This window comes from Phyllostomus hastatus, unplaced genomic scaffold (assembly GCF_019186645.2).
Source record: "Phyllostomus hastatus isolate PE091 unplaced genomic scaffold, TTU_PhHast_1.1 phas_scaffold_1674, whole genome shotgun sequence".
Lineage (NCBI taxonomy): Eukaryota > Metazoa > Chordata > Mammalia > Chiroptera > Phyllostomidae > Phyllostomus > Phyllostomus hastatus.
The window spans coordinates 4,411,915-4,432,507 of record NW_025334011.1 but is presented as its reverse complement, the minus strand read 5'-3'; the positions used below and the strand labels follow the sequence as shown (position 1 = coordinate 4,432,507).

The following is a 20,593-nucleotide window of genomic DNA, read 5'->3' as shown; positions in this document are numbered from 1 at the left end:
CCTACTAAGGTAGCAACTCAATGTGCATGGGAAATAGTGCAAAACGCGATCCTCGGAATGATCCCACCTGAAGGCTGAGAGGACCACAGTCTGTATGGCAGCTCCTGAAAGCCCTTGGTTGGAGCTGCTGAGAGGGTCAGGCAGGAAGGGGTGTTAGTTCCAAAGCATTTCGGGCCTGCCAAGCAGGGCTCTCTGTGGATCCAGGAAAAATCCCTGAGGCTAGAGATGCAGGGCCAGGCAGTTAGAAATTGCCTGAAAGATCTGAAGCATCTGCCCCCTTCACTAAGTGCCCCATAAATGCCTGTGAGCCTTTCTCCCACTGGGGCTTTTCCCTTTCTTTGTAACAAACCTAGGCCCCTAAATTTCCATCCTTTCTAAGTCTAACAAGTCTCAATCTTTTAAAACAAAGGTACAATGGAGATGGCATAAGGACAGAACCTTTGTCTCCTGCCCATCTATCCTAACTTGTGGTCACTTTTCCCTTTTCTTTCTCCAGTCCTTCCCTGGAGCTGATGCCAGGCTGGTTCTCACACTGTCATTTTATTCAACATGCTTTTGTAGTAAGGTTGACGAGATTCTGTAGGAACTTAACTCTTGTTTATGTCAATTAGCCTATGGTAAAAAACTGTTTTTGTTATATATTGTTTTACTTAAAGTCACTGACTGGTTGACAACATTAAGTGAGGACTTACTGTGCGGTCCGAGGAAAGACTACTCTGCGTTGCCTGTGGACTCACCGCACATCTGATCATAAACTGGCCGCCCTTTCTGTCCCGACTAGGGGACTTCCTGAACCGCATGTTCACCGAGGAGACTGCCCCCCAGGACTCTGAGATGGAGAACTGTAGTGACTATGAGTCTATAGAGGTTCCGGATGATTACACAGGGCCTCACCTCTCCTTCCCGCTCCTTCCCGATCACGCAACTGCCTTGGTGGAAGCCTTCAGACTGAAACAGGTAAGCTCACCTGGGAACCTGAGTCACGTCCCACCCCATGTCATGAGCAAATAGAAAGCAGACCAGCGCAGAAGGAATGGCCCCAGTTTTAGGGTGTTTGTGTCATGGGACCACTAGGGAAATTCTCCTCCCCCTTTGCTTAGCCAGACCCTGTGATCACTCACCAGTTCCTGTGCACTGAACTCCTAATCACGTGGTCTCCCTTTGTTCATTCATCCCACAGATAATTGCTGAGCTCTACTACCTGCTGGCAATGGGGATACAGCAGTGAGCAAGACAGGCACAGAGCCCTGCCTTCATGGGGCTGGCATTCTAGGGGGGAGACAGACAGATCATAAATAACGATAACTAAGTAAATTTTGTTCTCATTCTCTCCATGCAGAACAAACCTCTGCAAATAGCCAGACCCTCCCTTGTTAGAATAGTTTATTTATTAATACTTGACCAGGCTCCAAGTAAATTATGTGTATTATAGAAAGTGGTAAAAGCTACGCAAAAGAATAAACTAAGTTCTAGGTGGGAGAGATGACAATTTTATAGAGTGGTCTGGGAAGGCATCAGGAAAAGGTAATTTCTGAGCAAAGGCCGAAGGTGGTGAGGGAGTGTGTCCTGTGGACCTCTGCAGAAAAGCATTCCAGGCACAGGGAGCAAGTGGGGAGGCCCTGAGGCAGGACCTGCCTGGACTGCTCGGGGACCTTGGGAAGGCCACTGTGGCTAGAGAGGAGGGAGCCAGGGAAAGAGTATTAGAAGATGGAGGCCAAGAGGAAAGGGGACGAACTTTTACTCTTCTGAAAGAGATGGGGAGGCACTGAGACCAGGAATGCTACCATCTGGCTTGCTTTTTAAAGTAATCATTCCGTTTGCTTAACAGAGTATAGGGAGCAAGGGCTGAAGCAGGGAGAATAGCCAAGAGGCTACTGCGATAGTGCAGGAGGAAGATGATAGTGGCTTCAAACACTGATGGTAGAGGTAGAAGGGGAGGGAAATGGTCAGATTCTGGCTCCTGGCCAGATTCCAATCCATCCCGTCTTTCATATGAATTAATTCATTGCAGAAGGAGTTAGGGCAGTTTTCCCAGTAATGCCAGGGTCACGCAGTACAAGCAGCATGCATATGCTTACTCATGCTTTGCTGAGACAACATAGAACCTTGCACAGAGCAGAGTGAGGAAAGTGGTTCGGTATTTGGGTGACAGTGGAAAACAGAAACACGGGTAGAGGATGGGTGAAAAAGAAAAGATCTGTGCATAGGGTCCTGGGGGCAGTTTACGAGGGCCGCTTTTGGGGCCGTGGGTGATTGGGAAGGCCCACCTTCCTTCAGGAATATCAGTGCTGTTTTCTTCCCTCCCTCCCTCCTCTTCCTCCTAGTAGCAGCTACATGCTCGCTATGTCTTGAATCTTTTGCACGAAACCAGAAAACATCTGGTACAACTGCCAAACATCAACCGGGTCTCGACCTGTTACAGCGAGGAGATCACAGTGTGTGGTAAGAGCCTGTCTGAAATGGTTTTATGTGCCAGACCCAAACAAGAAGTCTCTGCCTGGATGGGGAAGGGGGAAAGGCAGGGCTAGGGAAGACTCAGTGGCCACGTGGGCGGGCCAAGTTCACTCCTTCACACTGACAGCAATTGCAAATTAACTCCACAGTTACTTAAAGGAGAGGTGGTGCAGTGAAGGACCATGGGGCCGCAGGGCACAGCCTCAGCTTTATTTTCCCAAGCACTTTATATTCAATCCCAAACTCATGCTCTCCATTCAGAGCAAAATGCCTGCAAATAGCCAGACCCTCCCTGGTTAGAACAGTTCGTTATTACTTGACCAGGCCCAGCGGCCTAGTGAATTATTCCTGCCATCCACACATATTCTCCCAGGCAGAAATCCTGTTAATGACAGTTTTCTCCATCTCCTTATGCTTTCAGTGATGCTTTAACACCCATTATAGATTGACACCCCCACTTTAATTTAGGGGAGGCAGACTGTGGTACATCAGGTATGTCATAAACTGGTACTTCTGAGACACAAAGAACCTACAGATAGGTCCTGAAATGGTCTTAACTTCTTAAAATTAGTTTCCAATATTTGAAAATTAGAGGATTTCATGTTAAAGTCCAGATTTCCAAATTCTCTTGAAAAATCTTATAAAGCTGGCCCATAAGCGAGTTGCAGCTTCCTGTATTAGGTGGGGCAAAATCTCTCCCATTCTCATCTGGGTTTGCAATTCTATCTCACCTTTGCTTCAGTAAGAATACAGGCTTTTTAATATTTATGACAATCATACAAGAAAAGGTATTGTGCTTTCTGCTTTCAATATTAACTATCCCTGCAACAAGGGAAATGAATATTTATCTTTATCTTATGGATGAAAAAATGAATAACCATAAGTTTCTTAATCTTATCCATTTTTTTCTGGGCATTTTCTTTTTTATAGTAAAAAATAAGAAACGATGGTAAGAATCAAGCAAAACTGATATTCTTTTTTTACTTGTGTTAGGAGATTTACATGGCCAGTTGGACGACTTAATATTTATATTTTATAAGGTATGAATGTTCAACTTAATTCCTGTCTTGCTCTGAGGTTTAATTTAGAAGTTTGAATGCACTGTCTATTAAGCAAATTATTAAGTATTGCTTTGATTTATAAATATTAAATATATGCAGTGTATTTATACATACATAAAATATTAGACCACATAGTAACAAATATATAATATAAAAGCCAGCACTGCATTGCATTCAAGTACATATTTGTACACTGTTTAAAAAAGTCTTAAGTACAAACTCTGAGGTTAATAAAGAGAAGGAATCATCATTCAGCAATTGATTTTCTTTTGTAAATAAAGAAAATTATTTAATATCAAAGCAATCAAAAGCTATTTTCATAGTCACTTTGAGTTATAAAATGTAGAGCATATAACAACATATATGAATAGTCTATTAATGTAATAAAACTATCTATATATACTACATTTCCCAAAGCATTTTGCTGTGTATTGTCTTGTTTAGTCCTGAGGAATCTATGGCACTTGTTATTGTTCATTAAAGATAGTGCAGCCAGAACTTAAAACTGGCCCTTGGATCACAAGTTCAGTGCCCAGTGCACACACCACATGACAACACTCTGGTTTTATATGAAGTATTTATTCTGGCAAGCATGTCATAACCTCAGCCTGGCTGGAAAGGAAATATAAAACCAACAGAAATTATTTCCATCTTTTACTGACCTTTCACATTTGGAGGAAAGCCAGAAGACTCAGAACTGGTGTTAGATCTGATTTAAGTCAGATACACAGCGGCTTAACCTGACTTCCTACTCCCATCTTTCTCTGCCTCTTCTTGGACTTATCTGCGTGTTGAGAAGAATGGCCTCCCATCACCAGAGCGAGCCTACGTGTTCAATGGTGACTTTGTGGATCGAGGACAGGATTCGGTAGAAATCCTGATGGTTCTTTTTGCCTTCATGTTGGTTTACCCCAAAGGATTCCATCTTAACCGAGGAAACCACGAGGACTACCTGGTGAATCTACGGTACAGATCGGAGCATGCTTGGGTGTTTGATGTTTACTTGTTGCGACTGTAAAAAGTTACTCTGTCAGAGCTTATTTGTTAGATGCTTTTTAAAAGTAGTTTTTCAATTTTATAAAGTAAAATACATGACATATGACATTTTTAAAGATTTAAAAAAAATTTACACATTATCCTATTCTAATAAAACCGTTCATTTTTTTATATCTACATACTCTTTATCATATAAACAATAAAGATTAACTATAGAAAAAGTAAGAAATATGGATAAGCAAAAGGAAGAAAATTAAATATATGATAATTTGTCTACCCAGAGAAAATGTTACCATTGTAAATATATTGGCAATTAGTCTCTTTTCTATATAGTTAAGTACAAGTATATAGAATACATATTTTATAAAAATGTAGTTGTGCCATAACTATTGTCACTAAATTCAATCTCTATTTTTCCTTTTAAACCTAGATATGGCTTCACCAAGGAAGTAATGCACAAATACAAGGTGCGCTGCCTCTAAAAGCGAAAGTTTCTCTGAGCTCGGAAAAGTGGAGTGAATTATTTGAAGCTTAGTATCTTGTTCATATCATTTTTTAGGTGCATGGCAAGAAAATACTAAAAATGCTGCAAGATGTTTTCTGTTGGCTCCCCCTGGCCACTGTGGTTGATGAGAAAGTCCTGATTCTTCACGGTGGGGTGTCCGACGTGACTGACCTGGAGCTCCTGTCTAAGCTAGACAGGCACAAGGTACTGGGTGGGTGATAACATTGTGCAAGTTTTACCAAAATGCCCAGTTTCACTGTCAACATAAATGTCGCTTTCTGGTATCACAGCCCTTATGTCTATTTGCAGAAGGTCCCTGTCCTTTGACTCTGCGCTGGCACAGAGATCCCATTGGGAGCCAGACCTCTGTGAACTCTTGGGCAGAGGGGGAAGAGGGGGGGCCTGCAACATTTTCAATAGCTCCCTCCAAAGCTCCTCATAAAACCCCCTTTCAACATCTCCACAAATTCAACGCTATCACATGCTTGACAGATAGGAGGGCTCCAGGTGGTATGGAACCAGCTCTTCATATTTCCTTTGCCTATTCTGCAGGTTGTGTGGCTCTTCATTTTTTTTTTTTTTTTCAATTCAGACATTTCTAGTCAGCTGCATTGAGGGAGAGACAGTGAGTCACAATAGAGCAGATTACCTCATGGGAAGAATCACATTTCACTATGTAAACATAGGAAAAGCGGGGACTTTGGGAAACAATACTAGAGGACAATGTATTTTCTGTAGTTTAGCAAAAAGCCAATTTCCCAACAGCTGGTTGGCAAAGCTCTGGGGCGGGGGGATGTAGTGACCTGTGCAGAGTCCAGGACTGCATGGGGGGGAAGCACAGAGAAAATTGGGCTCTAGGGTCAGTTATCTGCACTCAGTCCTGGCATCTCTGTGCCTCAGCCTTTCTCCCTCTACTATGAATAAGGATGCTATCTCATAGGGTGTGAAGGCGAACCAATTAGTATATGTAAAACTGTAAATGAGGATACTATTTAATAGCGGTGGCCTCAGGGTTCATCAATTAATTCATGTGAAGTGCCCCAAACAGCCCCTATTTGGAAAGGGCTTTCTGTATATTAACAGTGACATTCTCCCTAAGAATCAAAGCTAGGGATGCCTGTTGGAGCAGATAATAGCACGCTTAAAATGGAGTTACCTGAGGGTTGAAGGGCTGGGACTGACGGTCTGGCCCTCCATGTGAATCGGCAACGAGAAGAGCAAGAGGTGGTTATGAGTCTGTTCGAGTTTTGTGGCCTTTCACTCTCTGGGCCCAGGGCTGGAACTGCCCAGGAAACAATTAGCGCTTGTCCAATGTTAGAGAAAAGCCTCTGTTCTACTCTCTTTGATCTGCATTCCTCTTCAAACATCATTGAGGGTCTGCTGGCCCTCTCTGAGTGTCCTTTTTTCTTGCCCTAAGCCAGTCCACACTGGGACATGACTTTCTGGTATCACAGCCCTTGGGTCTATTTGCAGAAGGTTCCTGTTCTTTGATGATGCGCTTGCACAGAGATCCCGTGGTGAACCAGACCTTTGTCATTGATATCCTCAAGGAAGTCCTGTCCCTCAGTTTTCACTGTGGCAGTCAGGCCTGCCACGAATGGCTGCTCGATGCCACAGCTCTGCTCTGTGGCCTGACCCCTCTCTTTCCTGTGATCAGAATTCTTTCTGCATGTGTCCTGTACATTCTCATCCTGGTCATAGCACCGTGATGACTCTGAGTCAGGGAAAGGGATTGTACTCAGTCCTTGTTCCCACTTAGGCTGAAAAGAGGTGATCCCTTCCCCTCCCCGTCCTTCGTCAACAGGTGCGATTATAGGTAAGACAGGACAATCTGCAAAGGCAATCCCACAGCAAGCGTCAGGTTTCTCCTCTCCCACCAGTTCTCAGCCATAAGTGGCATTTTCTCCTCTGCTTTCAGCATCTGAGAAACAGCAGAAAAGTTGACAAGCGCTCACCTTCCTGACAGAGGGGTGCCCTTTCTCTTCCTAGTCTTAAAGTCACGAGGCTCCCAGAGAGAAATCACCACACAGGTTAGCATTTATCGAATTATCTGTGGTGAAGGACCAGGTTTTATAAAGTTCCTACTTGTCAAAGAGTAATACTTTTATAAAATACAACATACATAATTCACATATATATGAATTACCAGAAAAATGAAATTCAAACAACAAGTATGAATCCACTGGTCATGTGCTTGGATTTCATAGCCAGATCAAATGGCTGTAAGAATTTCTGAAGGCTCGCTCTCAAGTTCTGTGACTGTCTAGTCCCGAGCCAGAACAACCGCTCAGCACCAGCGCTGCTCTGTGGACCCCAGTGTGAGGGGCGCAGGCATGACGCCCAAGTGCTACTCAAAGAGGGCCTCTGGCTTCACTCACCATCTGTGTGTTTTCTGGGCGTTTGTAGATTGTTTCCACCTTGAGGTGCAAAACAAGAAAAGAGAACGAGAAGCAGGTGGAGGAGCAGGAAAAAGCAAAGCAGAGGAGCTCTGCAGGGAGACCTTCCCCGTGGTTTCTCCCCCAGAGCCGCTCTCTCCCCTCTTCGCCCCTTCGCCTCAGCTCCCACCAGGCCCACAAAGCTGGACGCTCCTCCAGCGTCCCCTGCAGTGGCCCCCTGGACCCCAGATGGCTCTCCTGGCAGGCGAGGCGCTCCGTGGACCTGGAGCTGGAGAGGTGCCGGCAGCAAGCCGGCTTCCCGGTGATCAAGGAGAAGGAGGAGCCCTGGCTCTGCAGGGCAGAAGCCGACTCTGAAGCAGGGGAGCTGCTGGAGCCCACGCAGGAGGAGTGGCGGCAGGTGGGTGTGGCCAGGTGCTGCTCCCGTAGAATTTGGCTGCGGTCATAAGGGACCAAGGATTAAAAAAAAAAAACACAAAAAAAACAAAAAACAGATCAAATCTTTTTCTGTGTACATTCAAGATATTTTTTTGCCCCTCTTTCTCTATCCCTAGAATTATAACATCCTCAAAAGATGTTAGTATTTGCCTAATGACTCATATATTTTAGAATTTTAGCAACGATGGGAAGATAATGCAGGTAGGCTCTATTGCCCAAGAAAGCTTGGTTTAGTGACCTGGCATCACTGGGGTAAAAGATAAGCCACGATTTTTTGGATGCTATTATATGGGTTTTTTGTTCATTTGTTTTTTAACGTGTCAGAAAGGTGGCTGCTGCAACTCAAAGGCGAAAGCGCTGTGTCAGTAGCTTCTGTCCTGTGTTTCTGGCAATTAAAGGCTTTTCCAAAATCTCCAGAACTGTGTCACATGGCTACTCCTAGCTGCAAGGAAGACTGGAAAATCAAGTACTTAGCTTGACATGTTGCCACCCAGACACCCAGAGTTTCGTTGGCATGGAAAACAAATAGATACTGAGGAGGTAGTCAAGGTGCCTGCCCAAACAGAGGCACACCTCGTTTTGTTGCACTGTACTTTATTGTGTCCCACGGATGTTGCTTTTTTTTTTTTACCAGTTAAAGACAAAACCTTTCATCAGCAAAAAGATTACAACTCACTTCATTTTGGTGGTCTAGAACCAACATGCAATGTCTCCAAGGTAGATCTGCAAGTGACTCTGGCAGCCAAATGAAGGCACATTTCACTAGGGCAAGACTGTGGCAGGAAGACTGCTTAAAAAACTGTTACTGTAATCCAGCCCTGGATGGTGTGCGTCAGTGGATTGAGTGCTGGCCTACAAATGAACAGGTTGCTGGTTCGATTCCCAGTCAGGGCACATGTCTGGGTTGAGGGCTGATCCCTAGTTGGAAGTGTGCAAGAGGCAACCTATTGATGTATCTCTCACACGTGGATGTTTCACTCCTTCCCTTCCTTCTGTTGTCTCTAAAAATAAATTAAAAAAAATTAAAAAAAAATCCTGCTATTGTAGTCCAAAGGGGATGAAGATGGTGGTCTTGTGTAGTAGTGTTAAAGGAATTATGTGAACATGCTAGTACTCAGTCATTTTGACCTACAAAAATGTCAATTTTCAGTGGTTCATCCAATAACAAAAAGGAAAGAATTCAGAATTATTTAGGGGCTAACATTACTAGAACTTGCTGAGTGATTGGATGGAGAGTGTTGAGAAAGAGGTGGAGTTGCAGCTAACTCCTCAGAGAAAGAGATGGTGAGTTTAAGTTATATTCTCCCTAAGTTATTAAGATGGCCTTCAATATCAGCTCAGAGCCAACTTTTTAAAATGCAAGTCTCTTGTTTTGCAAAACATGACTTAATAATAAGTACTAATATTTACACATCAAATGTATTTTCCCCTTTAAAGTACATTTAAGAAAGTATTAGGTGTCATCAACCAAAATGCACCCAATTATTTCGTATGAGTTGGGTAAGACTGGCAGTCAGTGTTTTCCTGAGCAATAACAACAGACTAGATAAGAATCTGAATTGCTCAAAAAATTGCTCAGCTCCTCTGCAAATTCCCTTAAAAATTCTGAAATTACTTTAAGAAATAAAATGTCCTATTGCACTTGCCCAGGACCACATCTGGGCCCTGTGAATGCTGCATGAGAGATGCCCTTGTCGGTCCCAGGACGCCTGCCTTCTCTCTGGTGCAAATGTCCAGGACCCTGGAGTACTGGCCAATACCAAAGCTTCTGTCAGAGCAGCTCCTGTTTTAAACTATGCACTGAGCTTCCAAATAAGATTTATTTTCAAGAAAGTGGATATATGTTGTCAAACAATATGTACATACATGTGCTCATTTTGTGAGTAATAAAAAATTTGGGAACCACAGAGGCCCAAAAACTATATGCCAGATATTGATTGCATGAAAATATATTCACTTATTTCTAGTCAAATATGTTTTTCTTCTCCTCCTGCTCCTCCTGCTCTTCCTCTTCTTCTTCTTCCCCCTTTCACAGGAATGATTCTTGATGCATATGGGTCTAGTTTTTAGGAAAGACACCATGTCTTATTCTCTCCAGGTCGTAGATATACTGTGGAGTGATCCCATGGCTCAGGAGGGCTGCAAGGCCAACACTGTTCGAGGAGGAGGCTGTTATTTTGGGCCGAATGTGACAAAACAGTTGCTGCAGAAATACAATCTGCAATTCCTGATCCGCTCACATGAGTGCAAACCCGAAGGCTATGAATTCTGCCATGGCCGCAAGGTGGGTGGACCCTGTGCAGTATCACAAGAGTATTCCCCATTGCTCCCCCTGGCCTGGATGGGTGAAGGCTTTTTACAGTCAGCTGTGCCTTGTATTTGTTATCTACTTACTCAAAGTAACTAGGTCCTCTACAGTCATTTATCCTTGAACTTACTAGCCTTTTTTATTTTCTAGTTACTGTTTATTCTATTACAGTTGTTCCAATTCCTCCCCCCTTTGCCCACCTATTTCCCCACAGTCAATCCCCACACCATTGTCCATGTCCATGGGTCATTCATACACATTCTTTGACTGATCCCTCCCCCTTTTTTCCACCACTATCCCCCTTTCACTCCCCTCTGGCAGTTGTGAGTCTATTCCATGTTTTCATGTCTTTGGTTCTAGTTTACTTGTTAGTTTATTTTGTTCATTAAATTCTTCTTACAAGTGAGAGGTATATGGTCTTTGTCTTTCACTGACTGGCTTATTTCACTTAGCAAAATACTCTCCAGTTCCAACCACGCTGTTGCAAAAAGTAGGGGCTTCTTTCTTTCTGCTGTGTAGTATTCCATTGTGTAAATGTACCACAGTTTTTTAATCCACTCATCTACTGATGGGCACTTGGGCTGTTTCCAGCACTTGGCTATTGTAAATATAGCACTGCTATGAACATAGGGGTGCATAAGTTCTTTTGAAGTGGTATTTTGGGATTCTTAGGATATGTCTCCAGCAGTGGAATTGCTAGCCTCTTTAAAACTCACAATTTAGTTGAGGTCACAGCTCACCAATACTCTAAGAGGAGAGTAAGGGAAAGTATGCCCCAATTTCATGGATGGACATGTGGTCTGGTGTTTTCCCAGTCATATCTCTATTGTTTAGGTGACATTGCTCACTGTCACACATCTTAAAAAACACTCTAGGGTAACAGGATTTCAGCACTGTGCCCCAGACGAGGATTCTGGATAGTTTGTCTCCTCAGGAGCTTAATTAATGTCCTGACTAATCTTTGCACATCTCTAAATCCTACAATGCTTGCTGAGCCTAATGCCACTAAAGTAAGCATATTCCCAGGAATACTAACTCTACAGGAAAATAACAGGCTTCTGTGCAAAAAAAAAAGTTTGAGATCCAGTAGTGTAAGAAATGTTTGGTTAAATGCTTTTATAAATTTCTTTATTGTAGGACTTCGGAGAACATTTAATTTCCCATATTCATAGTGAATCTCCAAGAAAAGATTCAGTGACTAGCATTTCCCAATGTATTGACAATGGGAACTTTTTTCACCAAGCATCTCATGGGGCACAGTGCTGTAGGAACCTGCTTTGAGGCCTCACACCAACTAATACCTGATCTGCCTGCTGGTTGTAATGGCCATCCCTGTTTGTTGGGACCTGGTTTGCCTCTGAGTTGAATCAGTGAATTTTTTTTAATGACCTCTGCTATTTTCACTTGGGACAAAAATGTGAAGAAAATATGTTGTGGATGTTCTATCAGAAATCAAGTTTTCATTACTTGACTCACAACTCCTGCCTTACTAGCTTTAATGATTAAAAAAAAAAAAAAGACCCGTAGGCAAGGTCAAGGAGAAATGGCAACCCCTGAAATGGGTTGGGCCCTCTAGGACTGAGGGCAACGAGTTCTTCCGTGAACCCTAATGTCTGTCTCACTCCTCTCTTGTTTTAGGTGCTAACCATCTTTTCTGCCTCCAACTACTATGAAGTTGGCAGTAACAGAGGGGCCTACGTCAAGCTGGGGCCAGCCCTGAGCCCACACATCGTGCAGTATCAAGCCAACAGGGCTACCCACAGGCTGACCATGAGGCAAAGGCGAGACTTTCCAGTGAATGATTTTCAGAAGAACAGAATTATAGTGTGTAGAGACTCTCCGAAGTGTTAAATGTTCTTATACTTAGATAAATTCTAAGTGAAAATTCAGAGTTTAGCTCTGTCAGCAGTAAGGTCGACCTATAACAGACATTTCAGACAGGGGTCTCTTCCTTCTCATACACTCTAAAATCTCTGCCTGCCCCTCATTAATGGAAAGAGAGAATGTGCTTCCTGGAAATTTGCTTTTATTAAAATTATTCCCAGTGGGTACATCTTGAGTGAAGTCCATAGACCAGGCCACCAACTTTTCCAGGGCCACTCTTCTGTTCTCTCTCATCCTTGAAGAGTTTGTGCTACCCCATGGACCCTGATAAAGGTTCTTTCACTGTCTGGATGTGGTGAATGGGTTTCAGAGTACACACTTGTTAATGATGGCCCTCCCTCCTGGGAAGATGATATATATTACTTAAATGGCTTCTGTTGCAATGATTCTGGATTTTAATCTTTGTTGGAAGATACCACACATTAAATGTTATTATAAAGAATTTATGTCTCATAATGAACTTATGAAATACATCATGTTAATAACATTCAGTTTTATAGATGAGGTCATTAAGGAACAGAGGTGAAATCAGCTGGCCCATGGGCACACGGTTAATAAGCAGTGAAAGTTGTCCTTGACCCAAGCAGTTGTATTTTAGAACTCACACACCAACAGCCATGCAACACTGCCTCCCATCAAGATGTCCCCAGAGTATAAAGCTACTAACAGATACTGTTTTGGGGGGACCAAAGAAGGGGCAGGTACCATTGTTATCCCTATTTTACAGATGGGCAAACAGAGGTAGAGCACAGTTACATAACTTTTCCATAAGGGTGGCCTCTCTCCAGAACGTCCACTCTAACCACTATTCTATACTGGGAAGGACATTATTCTGCAGACTGGTCCTGTTTGTGCACAGTCGGGAAACATCGGGGAACAGTGGGGAGAAATAGGAGGTAGAGCTTTTCCCTCAAAAACTGAGCCCTTGGTGGTTTGAAACATTAAGAGAGGGGTGAAATGTGGTAAAAACCTAGGACTTTTTCTTCTATGGTAATTTTTTCAAATGTTCCTTTTTTTTTCTCTTCTGTCCCAGGATTAGCCGAGTAGAGGAGTCAGCTCTAAGAGCTCTGCGAAACAAGTTATTTGCCCATTCCTCAGATCTTCTTGATGAATTTAAGAAGCACGATAAAGATAAAACTGGTACGACTAACCAAGTAAAATATTCATAAGGGAAGCTGGACAAAAAAATATTTGTTTGGCAGTAGTTAGCAAATAAATATTTGTTGAGTGAACAGATGGCCAAAAGACCTCTTTGACAACTTCCTCCATTTTATTCAACTTAGTGTCCCAGTTACCTTTTCTAAATTTTAAAATTCCATGCTCTTAGCAGAATGTGAACTTGACTGAATATATGTGGAGACGGTGAAAAGAAATGGAATCAAGGGAAGGGCAATGAGGCCGGAACTAAGCAAAAGTAACAGGTGGCCCTGGCCAGGTGTCTCAGTTGGTTGGCGTGTCATCCCATACACCGAAAAGTTCACAAGTTTAGTTCCTGGACAGGGCAAATAGCTAGGTTGGGGTTCGATCCCATCAGGGCACATAAAGGAAGCAACCAGTAGATGTATATCTCACACTGATGTGTGTGTGTCTCTCTCTCCCCCTTTCTCTCTAAAATCAATAAAAACATATCCTTGGGTGAGGATTTAAAAAAAACAAAAACAAAACCAACAGGTGGAACAGGTTACAAGAGTGTATCCGAGAAAAATGTCAATAATTTGGCTTCTTGTTGTTGTTAAGTATGTATTTTGTTGGCTAAAAAAATCTGTTTAGTTTTTTCATAAAATGCAAGACACATTTTTCATTTTCACCAATAATGTTATTGATTTGGATATTTTGAGTGTGTTGGCCATCTCCTATGCGGTAGGACATCAATTGTTCTCAATTAATGTTTCAATATGATCATTACCAACTTAAACTGGACCCATCTGGGTAACATCATCCAGTGAGAAATCTTCAGCATGAAACTTTGCAAACCACTTCTGACACATTTGATCAGTCATAGCACCTTCTCTATACACTGCACAAATCTTCTTTTGCATTTCAGTTGCATTTTTAACATTTCTTGAAATAATAAAACATAATATCCCTAAAATGCTGCTTATTTTCTTCCGTCTTCAATATAAATGGCTACACAAAAATTCACCAAAAAATTGGTGTTTTTTTAAAAAATGCATGCTGATATGGCAATTGTCACAATGCAGTGTAACAAAGTTGTTTTGAATGAAGTTAAAGACAACTAAGCATTACTAGAGCCATCATATTAAAAAAAAACCTTTTTAGCCAATCCCGTATTTATCTGTTCCATGTTCTATTAATCAAGCTAGAATTTTTGTCTTTTCTCAGCTCAATAGAATGTGTAATTAACATTAGCTGCATGAACCCATATGATAAGATAGCAATAGCCATCATATAGTCATAGCAGTACCTTTTCCTGTACAAACAACTGATGCTGTCTATGTATAATGATTTATACTGTTATTTGTAAGTCTTGTGTGGCTTCCAGTAGTATTGCCATATTTAGCAAATAAAAAGGGGATGACTAATTAGAGTTGAATTATAGACAGATAACAAATAATTTTTAAATGTAAGTATGTCCGATGCAATATTTGGGATGTACTTATACCTCATGGTCTGTCTGAAATTCAGATTTAACTGAACATTCTGTATTTTATCTGGAAACTCTACTTCCCAACTGCATTTAATCTTCCATGCCCGACAAAAATAGTGACAGTGCCCATTATTTCTATTACCTCCAGATAGTGAGAAGAATGTCAGGATAGAAGGTATGCAGTGTTGGACAGGAAACTGGACTCGTAGGTGACAAGTCAGCAAGTTTGCTCCTTCCTGTAGGTTTAATCCCCCTGGGCGAGTGGGCAGCAGCCGTGGAGTCGGTGCTGCGCCTGGGGCTGCCATGGCGGGTGCTGAGGCCACAGCTGGTGAACAGCTCAGCAGGTAACATGCTGGAGTACAAGTCCTGGCTGGAAGACTTGGCCAAAGAACAACCAAGTTTCAAGGTAATGGTGAGAAAATGATGGACGAGGGCATATCATGGACCACGAAGCCTCTTACCGGGAACTTTGAATCTGAAACAACCAAATAATGAGAACCCAAAAAGGAAGATGAATGAGAAAAGGGAACAACTATTTGTTGAGTTTCCATGTGTCAGACTTGACGTTAAGGGCTTTATGTGGGTTGATTCAGTTTATCCTTAAAATCACCCCTAGAGATAGTATTATCAGCCCCGTTGTACCCATGAGGACACTGATCACAGAGGCTAAGTCACCTGTCTCAGGCCACAGAGTTTCTAAGTTGTAGAACTGAGACTCAAAGCCAGGTCTGACTTCCATGGCTTCATGCTGCTTTCTCCATTAAAAAAATATTTATTCAATAAATACTTATTGAATGTGTAATGTACGTGAAGCCTTGGGAGAGGTATTTTTTAAAATAGCTTTATTGCAATATAATTCACATTCTATACAATAGTTCCATTTGAAGTGTACAGTTCAATGATTTTAAGTATATTTGCAGATATGTGCAGCCATCACCATGGTCAGTTTTAGAACATTTTTATCATGGTCTACATACACTTTAACCATCAGATTATTTGGCAAGCTGAAGGGGATCAAGGATGAAGAGATGGTAACATATCTCCAGGTTTTTCAAGAGTGTTTTATTGTCAAGATTGATTGTGTGTTGATCATATATTAGGACAAGCTAAAGAAGGTATAGAAGGAAAATGAGTTTTTTCTTGCAGAACATCCAGTCAAGTTTGCTGGAAACACTGTATCGAAACCGATCCAACCTGGAGACCATTTTTAGGATCATAGACAGCGATCACTCAGGTAAAAGCACCCATTATGCTATCATCACTCCTCACACATAGCAAGTATTTTGCCTCCCACCCTCTGGCCTCCTCCCTCATTATTTAGCTCTGCTCAAGCATTGGGGAGCCAAGTCAGGAATGACAATGGTTATAAACGGCAGAAACTAGAAAAGTACTTCAGCAATGCCAGCAGTTTATGCAGAAGAGGGTTTCGGCAGAAAAGAGTGAAGACCAACTGAATAAGGACTTCTTTTAGCAAGAATGATTATTAATAGCTGTGATAGCCCTTACAGTTCTAACAAACATAGCCACAAAGTGATGGAGAGCACCTGGAACAGAGAGGCCTTTGCGATCTCACTCCCAAAGTAGTTTTAAAAACCTTGTCACTTTGAAATATTTATACATCCGCAGGAAGTTACCAAATAAACATACAGGGAGGTCCCTTATGCCATTGCCCTTTTTCTCCAAAGGTCCAAAGGCCCTCTTCAATGTTATTTCTCCTGTATTTTTTTAAAGGCATAATTCACATATCATATAATTTACCCATTTAAAATGTCCAGGTCAGCCACTCCTGGCTGGTGTGGCTCAGTGGACTGAGTGCCAGCCTGAGAACCAGAGAGTCGCCAGCTCAATTCCCAGTCAGGGCACATGCCTGGGTTGTGGGCCAGGTACCCAGTAGGGGGCACATGAGAGGCAACCACACATTGATGTTTCTCTCCCTCTGTTTTTCCTTCCCTTCCTCTCTCTGAAAGTAAATAAATAAAATCTTTATTTAAAAAATGTTCAGGTCAGTGGTGTTTTAGTATATTCACAAGTATGTGTGACTATCACCACTATCTAATTTTAGAACATTTTCATCACCTAAAAAGAAACTCGCACCTAGTGGCAGTCATGCCCACTCCCTGTTCCTTCTCCACCAGGCCCTGGCCACAAGTAATCTGCTTTCCACTCCTATGGGTTGCCTATTCTGAACATTTTATTATATAAATGGATCCATATGATATATGGCCTTTGGTACCTGGCTTCTTTCTTTCACTTATCATAATATTTTCAAGGGTCATCCATGTTTTAATATGTGTCAGTTCTTTAGTACTTGTACAGTGGATAATAGTCTATTGTATGGATATACCACATTTTGTTTATCCATTCATTAGTTGAAGACACTTGAGTTGTTTCCACTATAGCTATTATGAATGATGCTGCTATGAACATTTTGTGTTCAACTTTTTGCGTGAACATGTTTCCATTTCTCTTAGGATATATTCCTAGGCATAGAGTTGCTGGATCATTGAATAGTCTTGGAACAGCTGTAAAAAATCAACTGACCATGGGCCAAAGGCTTTTTTAAAAATATAAATCGCTATTTTTTAAGATTTTTAAAAAATATTTTATTTATTTATTTTTAGAGAGGGAAGGGAGGGAGAAAGAGAGAGAGAAACATCAATGTGTGGTTGCTGGGGCCATGGCCTGCAACCCAGGCATGTGCCCTGACTGGGAATCAAACCTGTGATGCTTTGGTTCGCAGCCCACACTCAATCCACTGAGCTACGCCAGCCAGGGTGGCCAAAGGCTTTTATAAGCAGAATAAATTAATATATATTTGGGATGATTTAATGCAGAGTTTCTCAGCAGTGGTGCTATTGACATTTTTGTCTGAATAATTCTTTGTTTTGGGGTGTATCCTATGTATTCTAGGATGCTTAGTAGCATCCTTAGCCTTTACCTACTAGATGCCAGTAACACCCCCCTCACCCCAGTCATGGCAATCAAAAATGTCTCTAGACATTGCCAAATGTCTCTAGAGGGAGGAGAGCAAAACTGCTCCAGTTGAGAACCACTTGTTGATTTAGTAGTTTGTGCTATTTCCCTAAGGTTTAAATTTAGATACTAGGCTTTGGTTGTCTTTGTCTGTTTAACAGTAGGGAGCAGGTGTTCTTGTAAGAATGTGAGAGGAAATGGCCATTGAAACATACACTGACTAACTGAAGCAACTTGCCCTATCCCATAAGGTTTCATCTCACTGGACGAGTTCAGGCAGACTTGGAAACTGTTCAGCTCTCATATGAAGATTGACATCACCGATGGCTGTGTCTGCGACCTTGCCCGGAGCATTGACTTCAACAAGGATGGCCGCATTGACATCAATGAGTTCCTGGAGGCCTTCCGCCTTGTAGAGCAGTCCTGCTCAGAGGGCAGTGACTCAGACCGCCCGCAGGCCCCAAACACTAATGACAGCGGCGCCAGCCAGCCAGCAGCACACTGAAGAGTTTGGTTTCTGTTACCCACATTGCCTCATAAGCAATGCCAAGCGTGTCACTGCAATAGCTCTCTTATTCTCCATAGATTTATGAAGCTTTATGCTGAGAATTTGCTGACCAACATGCATCACAATCCCCTGTGTGTTTGTGGGTGCCCTGTGTGTGTGTGTGTGTGTGTGTGTGTGTGGTGTATTTTTAAATATACAGGCACAAACCCATCTCAGAATTTTCACAAGGTGGGACCCAGGTATAAGTATTTTTAATTCTGAAGTCTACCCCATTATGAATCACTGATCATTCAACCCCCTCATTGTTTCCATTTTATACTTTTTATTTGTTGTTTTTAAAATGCCATACTGATAAAGGAAAGCTATGGAAAATCATTTATGAAACCCCATGACCTGAACATATGGATTCTCTTTATTATTTACTTTTTCTTACTATTACTATAATATCGTATAATTTAATTGTTCTGCTTTTTAAAATAAATCCATATCTAATTATAAATACTTATGTTTTACATAGTCTTCAGGATTATTAGTTTAAAGGATGCATAAGTTTTTTCAAATGGATGCTCTATAATCTGTTCAGCGGTTTGTCAATTGTTCAGCATGTATTTTGTTTCCAGTTTTTCTTCATTATAAATAACATGGTGGTTAATAACTTTGTGCATACAGCTTTTTCTATAAAAATCTTTCTCATTTAATTTTTCTACTGTTATTTTTGAATTTTTAAAGATTTTATTTATTTATTTTCTGAAACAGGGGAAGGGAAGGAGAAAGAGAGGGAGAGAAACATTGATGTGTGAGAGAAACAAGAGTTGGCTGCCTCTCACATGCCCCCAACCAAGGATCTGACCTACGATCCTGGCATGTGCCCTGACTGGGACTCAAACTGGTGACATTTTGGTTCACAGGCTGGCACTCGATCCACTGAACCACACCAGCCAGGGAAAATTTTATATATTATATTATATTATATTATATTATATTATATTATATTATATTGATTATGCTATTACAGTTGTCCCATTTTTTTACCCCTTTGCTCCACTCTACCCAGCACCCTCACTCCCTCAGGAAACTCCCACACCATTGTTCATGCCTATGGTTCATGCATAGGTTCTTTGGCTACTACATTTTCTGTACTGAACTTTACATTCCCATGACTATTCTGTAAATATCTCTTTGTAATTCTTAATTTCCTCACCTCTATACCCATTCCCCTATACCTTCCTACCATCTGGCAACCATCGAAATGCTCTCTGTATCCATGATTCTGTCTCTGTTGGTCTTGTTTGCTTAGTTTGTTCTTTAGATTCAATTGTTGATAGATGTGTACTTATTGCCATTTTATTCTTCATAGTTTTGATCTTCTTCTTTTTCTTAAGTAAGTCCCTTTAACATATCATATAATAATGGTTTGGTGATGATGAACTCCTTTAGTTTTTTCTTGTCTGGGAAGCTCTTTATCTGCCCACCAATTCAAAATGATAGCTTTGCTGGGTAGAGCAATCTTGGTTGGAGATCCCTGCTTTTCATGACCTCAAATATTTCTTGCCAATCCCTTATAGCCTGCAAAGTTTCTTTAGAGAAATCAGCCGACAGTCTTGTGGGAGCTCCCCTGTAGCTAAGTGCTTTTCTCTTGCTGCTTTTAAGATTTTCTCTTTATCTTTAACCTTTGGCATTTCAATTATGATATGTCTTGGAGTGGGCCTCTTTGCATCTATCTTATGTGGGACTCTCTGTGCTTCCCGGACTTGCATTTCTATTTCCTTCACCAAATTAGGGGAGTTTTCTTCATTATTTGTTCAAATAGATTTCCAATTTTTGTTCTTTCTCTTTTCCTTCGGGCACCTCTATAATGTGAATGTTGGAACACTTGAAGTTGTCCCAGAGGCTGCTTATGCTGTCCTCATTTGGGGGTTTCTTATTTCTTCTTGTTCTAATTGGTTGTTGTTTTTTTGGTTCTTTATGTTCCAAATCATTGATTTGATTCTCAGCTCCATCCACTCTATTGTTGTTTCCCTATAAGTTGTTCTTTGTTTCAATTAGTGTATCCTTCATTTCTGATTGGATCTTTTTTAGGCTGGTGAGGTTCTCACTAAGTTTCTTGAGCATCCTTATAACCAATGTTTTGAAGTCTGCATCTAATAGATTGCTTATCTCCACTTTGTTTAGTTATTTTTCTGGAATTTTCATCTGTTTTTTCATTTGAGCCACGTTTCTTTGTCTCCTCATTTTGGCAGCCTCCCTGTGTTTGTTTCTGTGTATTAAGTACAGCTGCTATGTCTCCCTGTCTTGGTCATGTGGCCTAATGTAGTAGGTGTCCTGTAGGGTCCAGTGGCACAGCCTCCCCTATCACTCAAGCTAAGTACTTGAGGTGTGCCCTTCATGTGGGCTGAGTACACCCTCTTTTTGTAGTAGAGCCTTGGTTGCTGTTGGCAGGTCACTGGCTGTGACCACTGACCACC

At 41.6% G+C, this 20,593-nt stretch overlaps 1 protein-coding gene across 3 annotated transcripts in view; it reads left to right on the top strand.

Annotated features, from left to right (window-relative positions):
* Nucleotides 1-18,785, top strand: part of PPEF2 (protein phosphatase with EF-hand domain 2) — a 28,780-nt gene extending 9,995 nt beyond the window's left edge. For 2 of the 3 annotated variants that reach the window (XM_045857647.1, XM_045857648.1), the window contains 13 exons: nt 657-957; nt 2,328-2,442; nt 3,448-3,494; nt 4,315-4,481; nt 4,942-4,978; nt 5,071-5,220; nt 7,423-7,809; nt 9,946-10,131; nt 11,794-11,936; nt 13,073-13,179; nt 14,890-15,053; nt 15,794-15,881; nt 17,872-18,785. In XM_045857647.1, coding sequence (XP_045713603.1) covers nt 799-957; nt 2,328-2,442; nt 3,448-3,494; nt 4,315-4,481; nt 4,942-4,978; nt 5,071-5,220; nt 7,423-7,809; nt 9,946-10,131; nt 11,794-11,936; nt 13,073-13,179; nt 14,890-15,053; nt 15,794-15,881; nt 17,872-18,125 — 2,004 coding nt within the window. In that variant the 5' untranslated portion in view covers nt 657-798 and the 3' untranslated portion in view covers nt 18,126-18,785. The remainder of the gene's footprint in view (nt 1-656; nt 958-2,327; nt 2,443-3,447; nt 3,495-4,314; nt 4,482-4,941; nt 4,979-5,070; nt 5,221-7,422; nt 7,810-9,945; nt 10,132-11,793; nt 11,937-13,072; nt 13,180-14,889; nt 15,054-15,793; nt 15,882-17,871) is intronic. The other variant, XM_045857646.1, reaches the window with a different exon arrangement.
* Nucleotides 18,786-20,593: the final 1,808 nt, after the last annotated feature.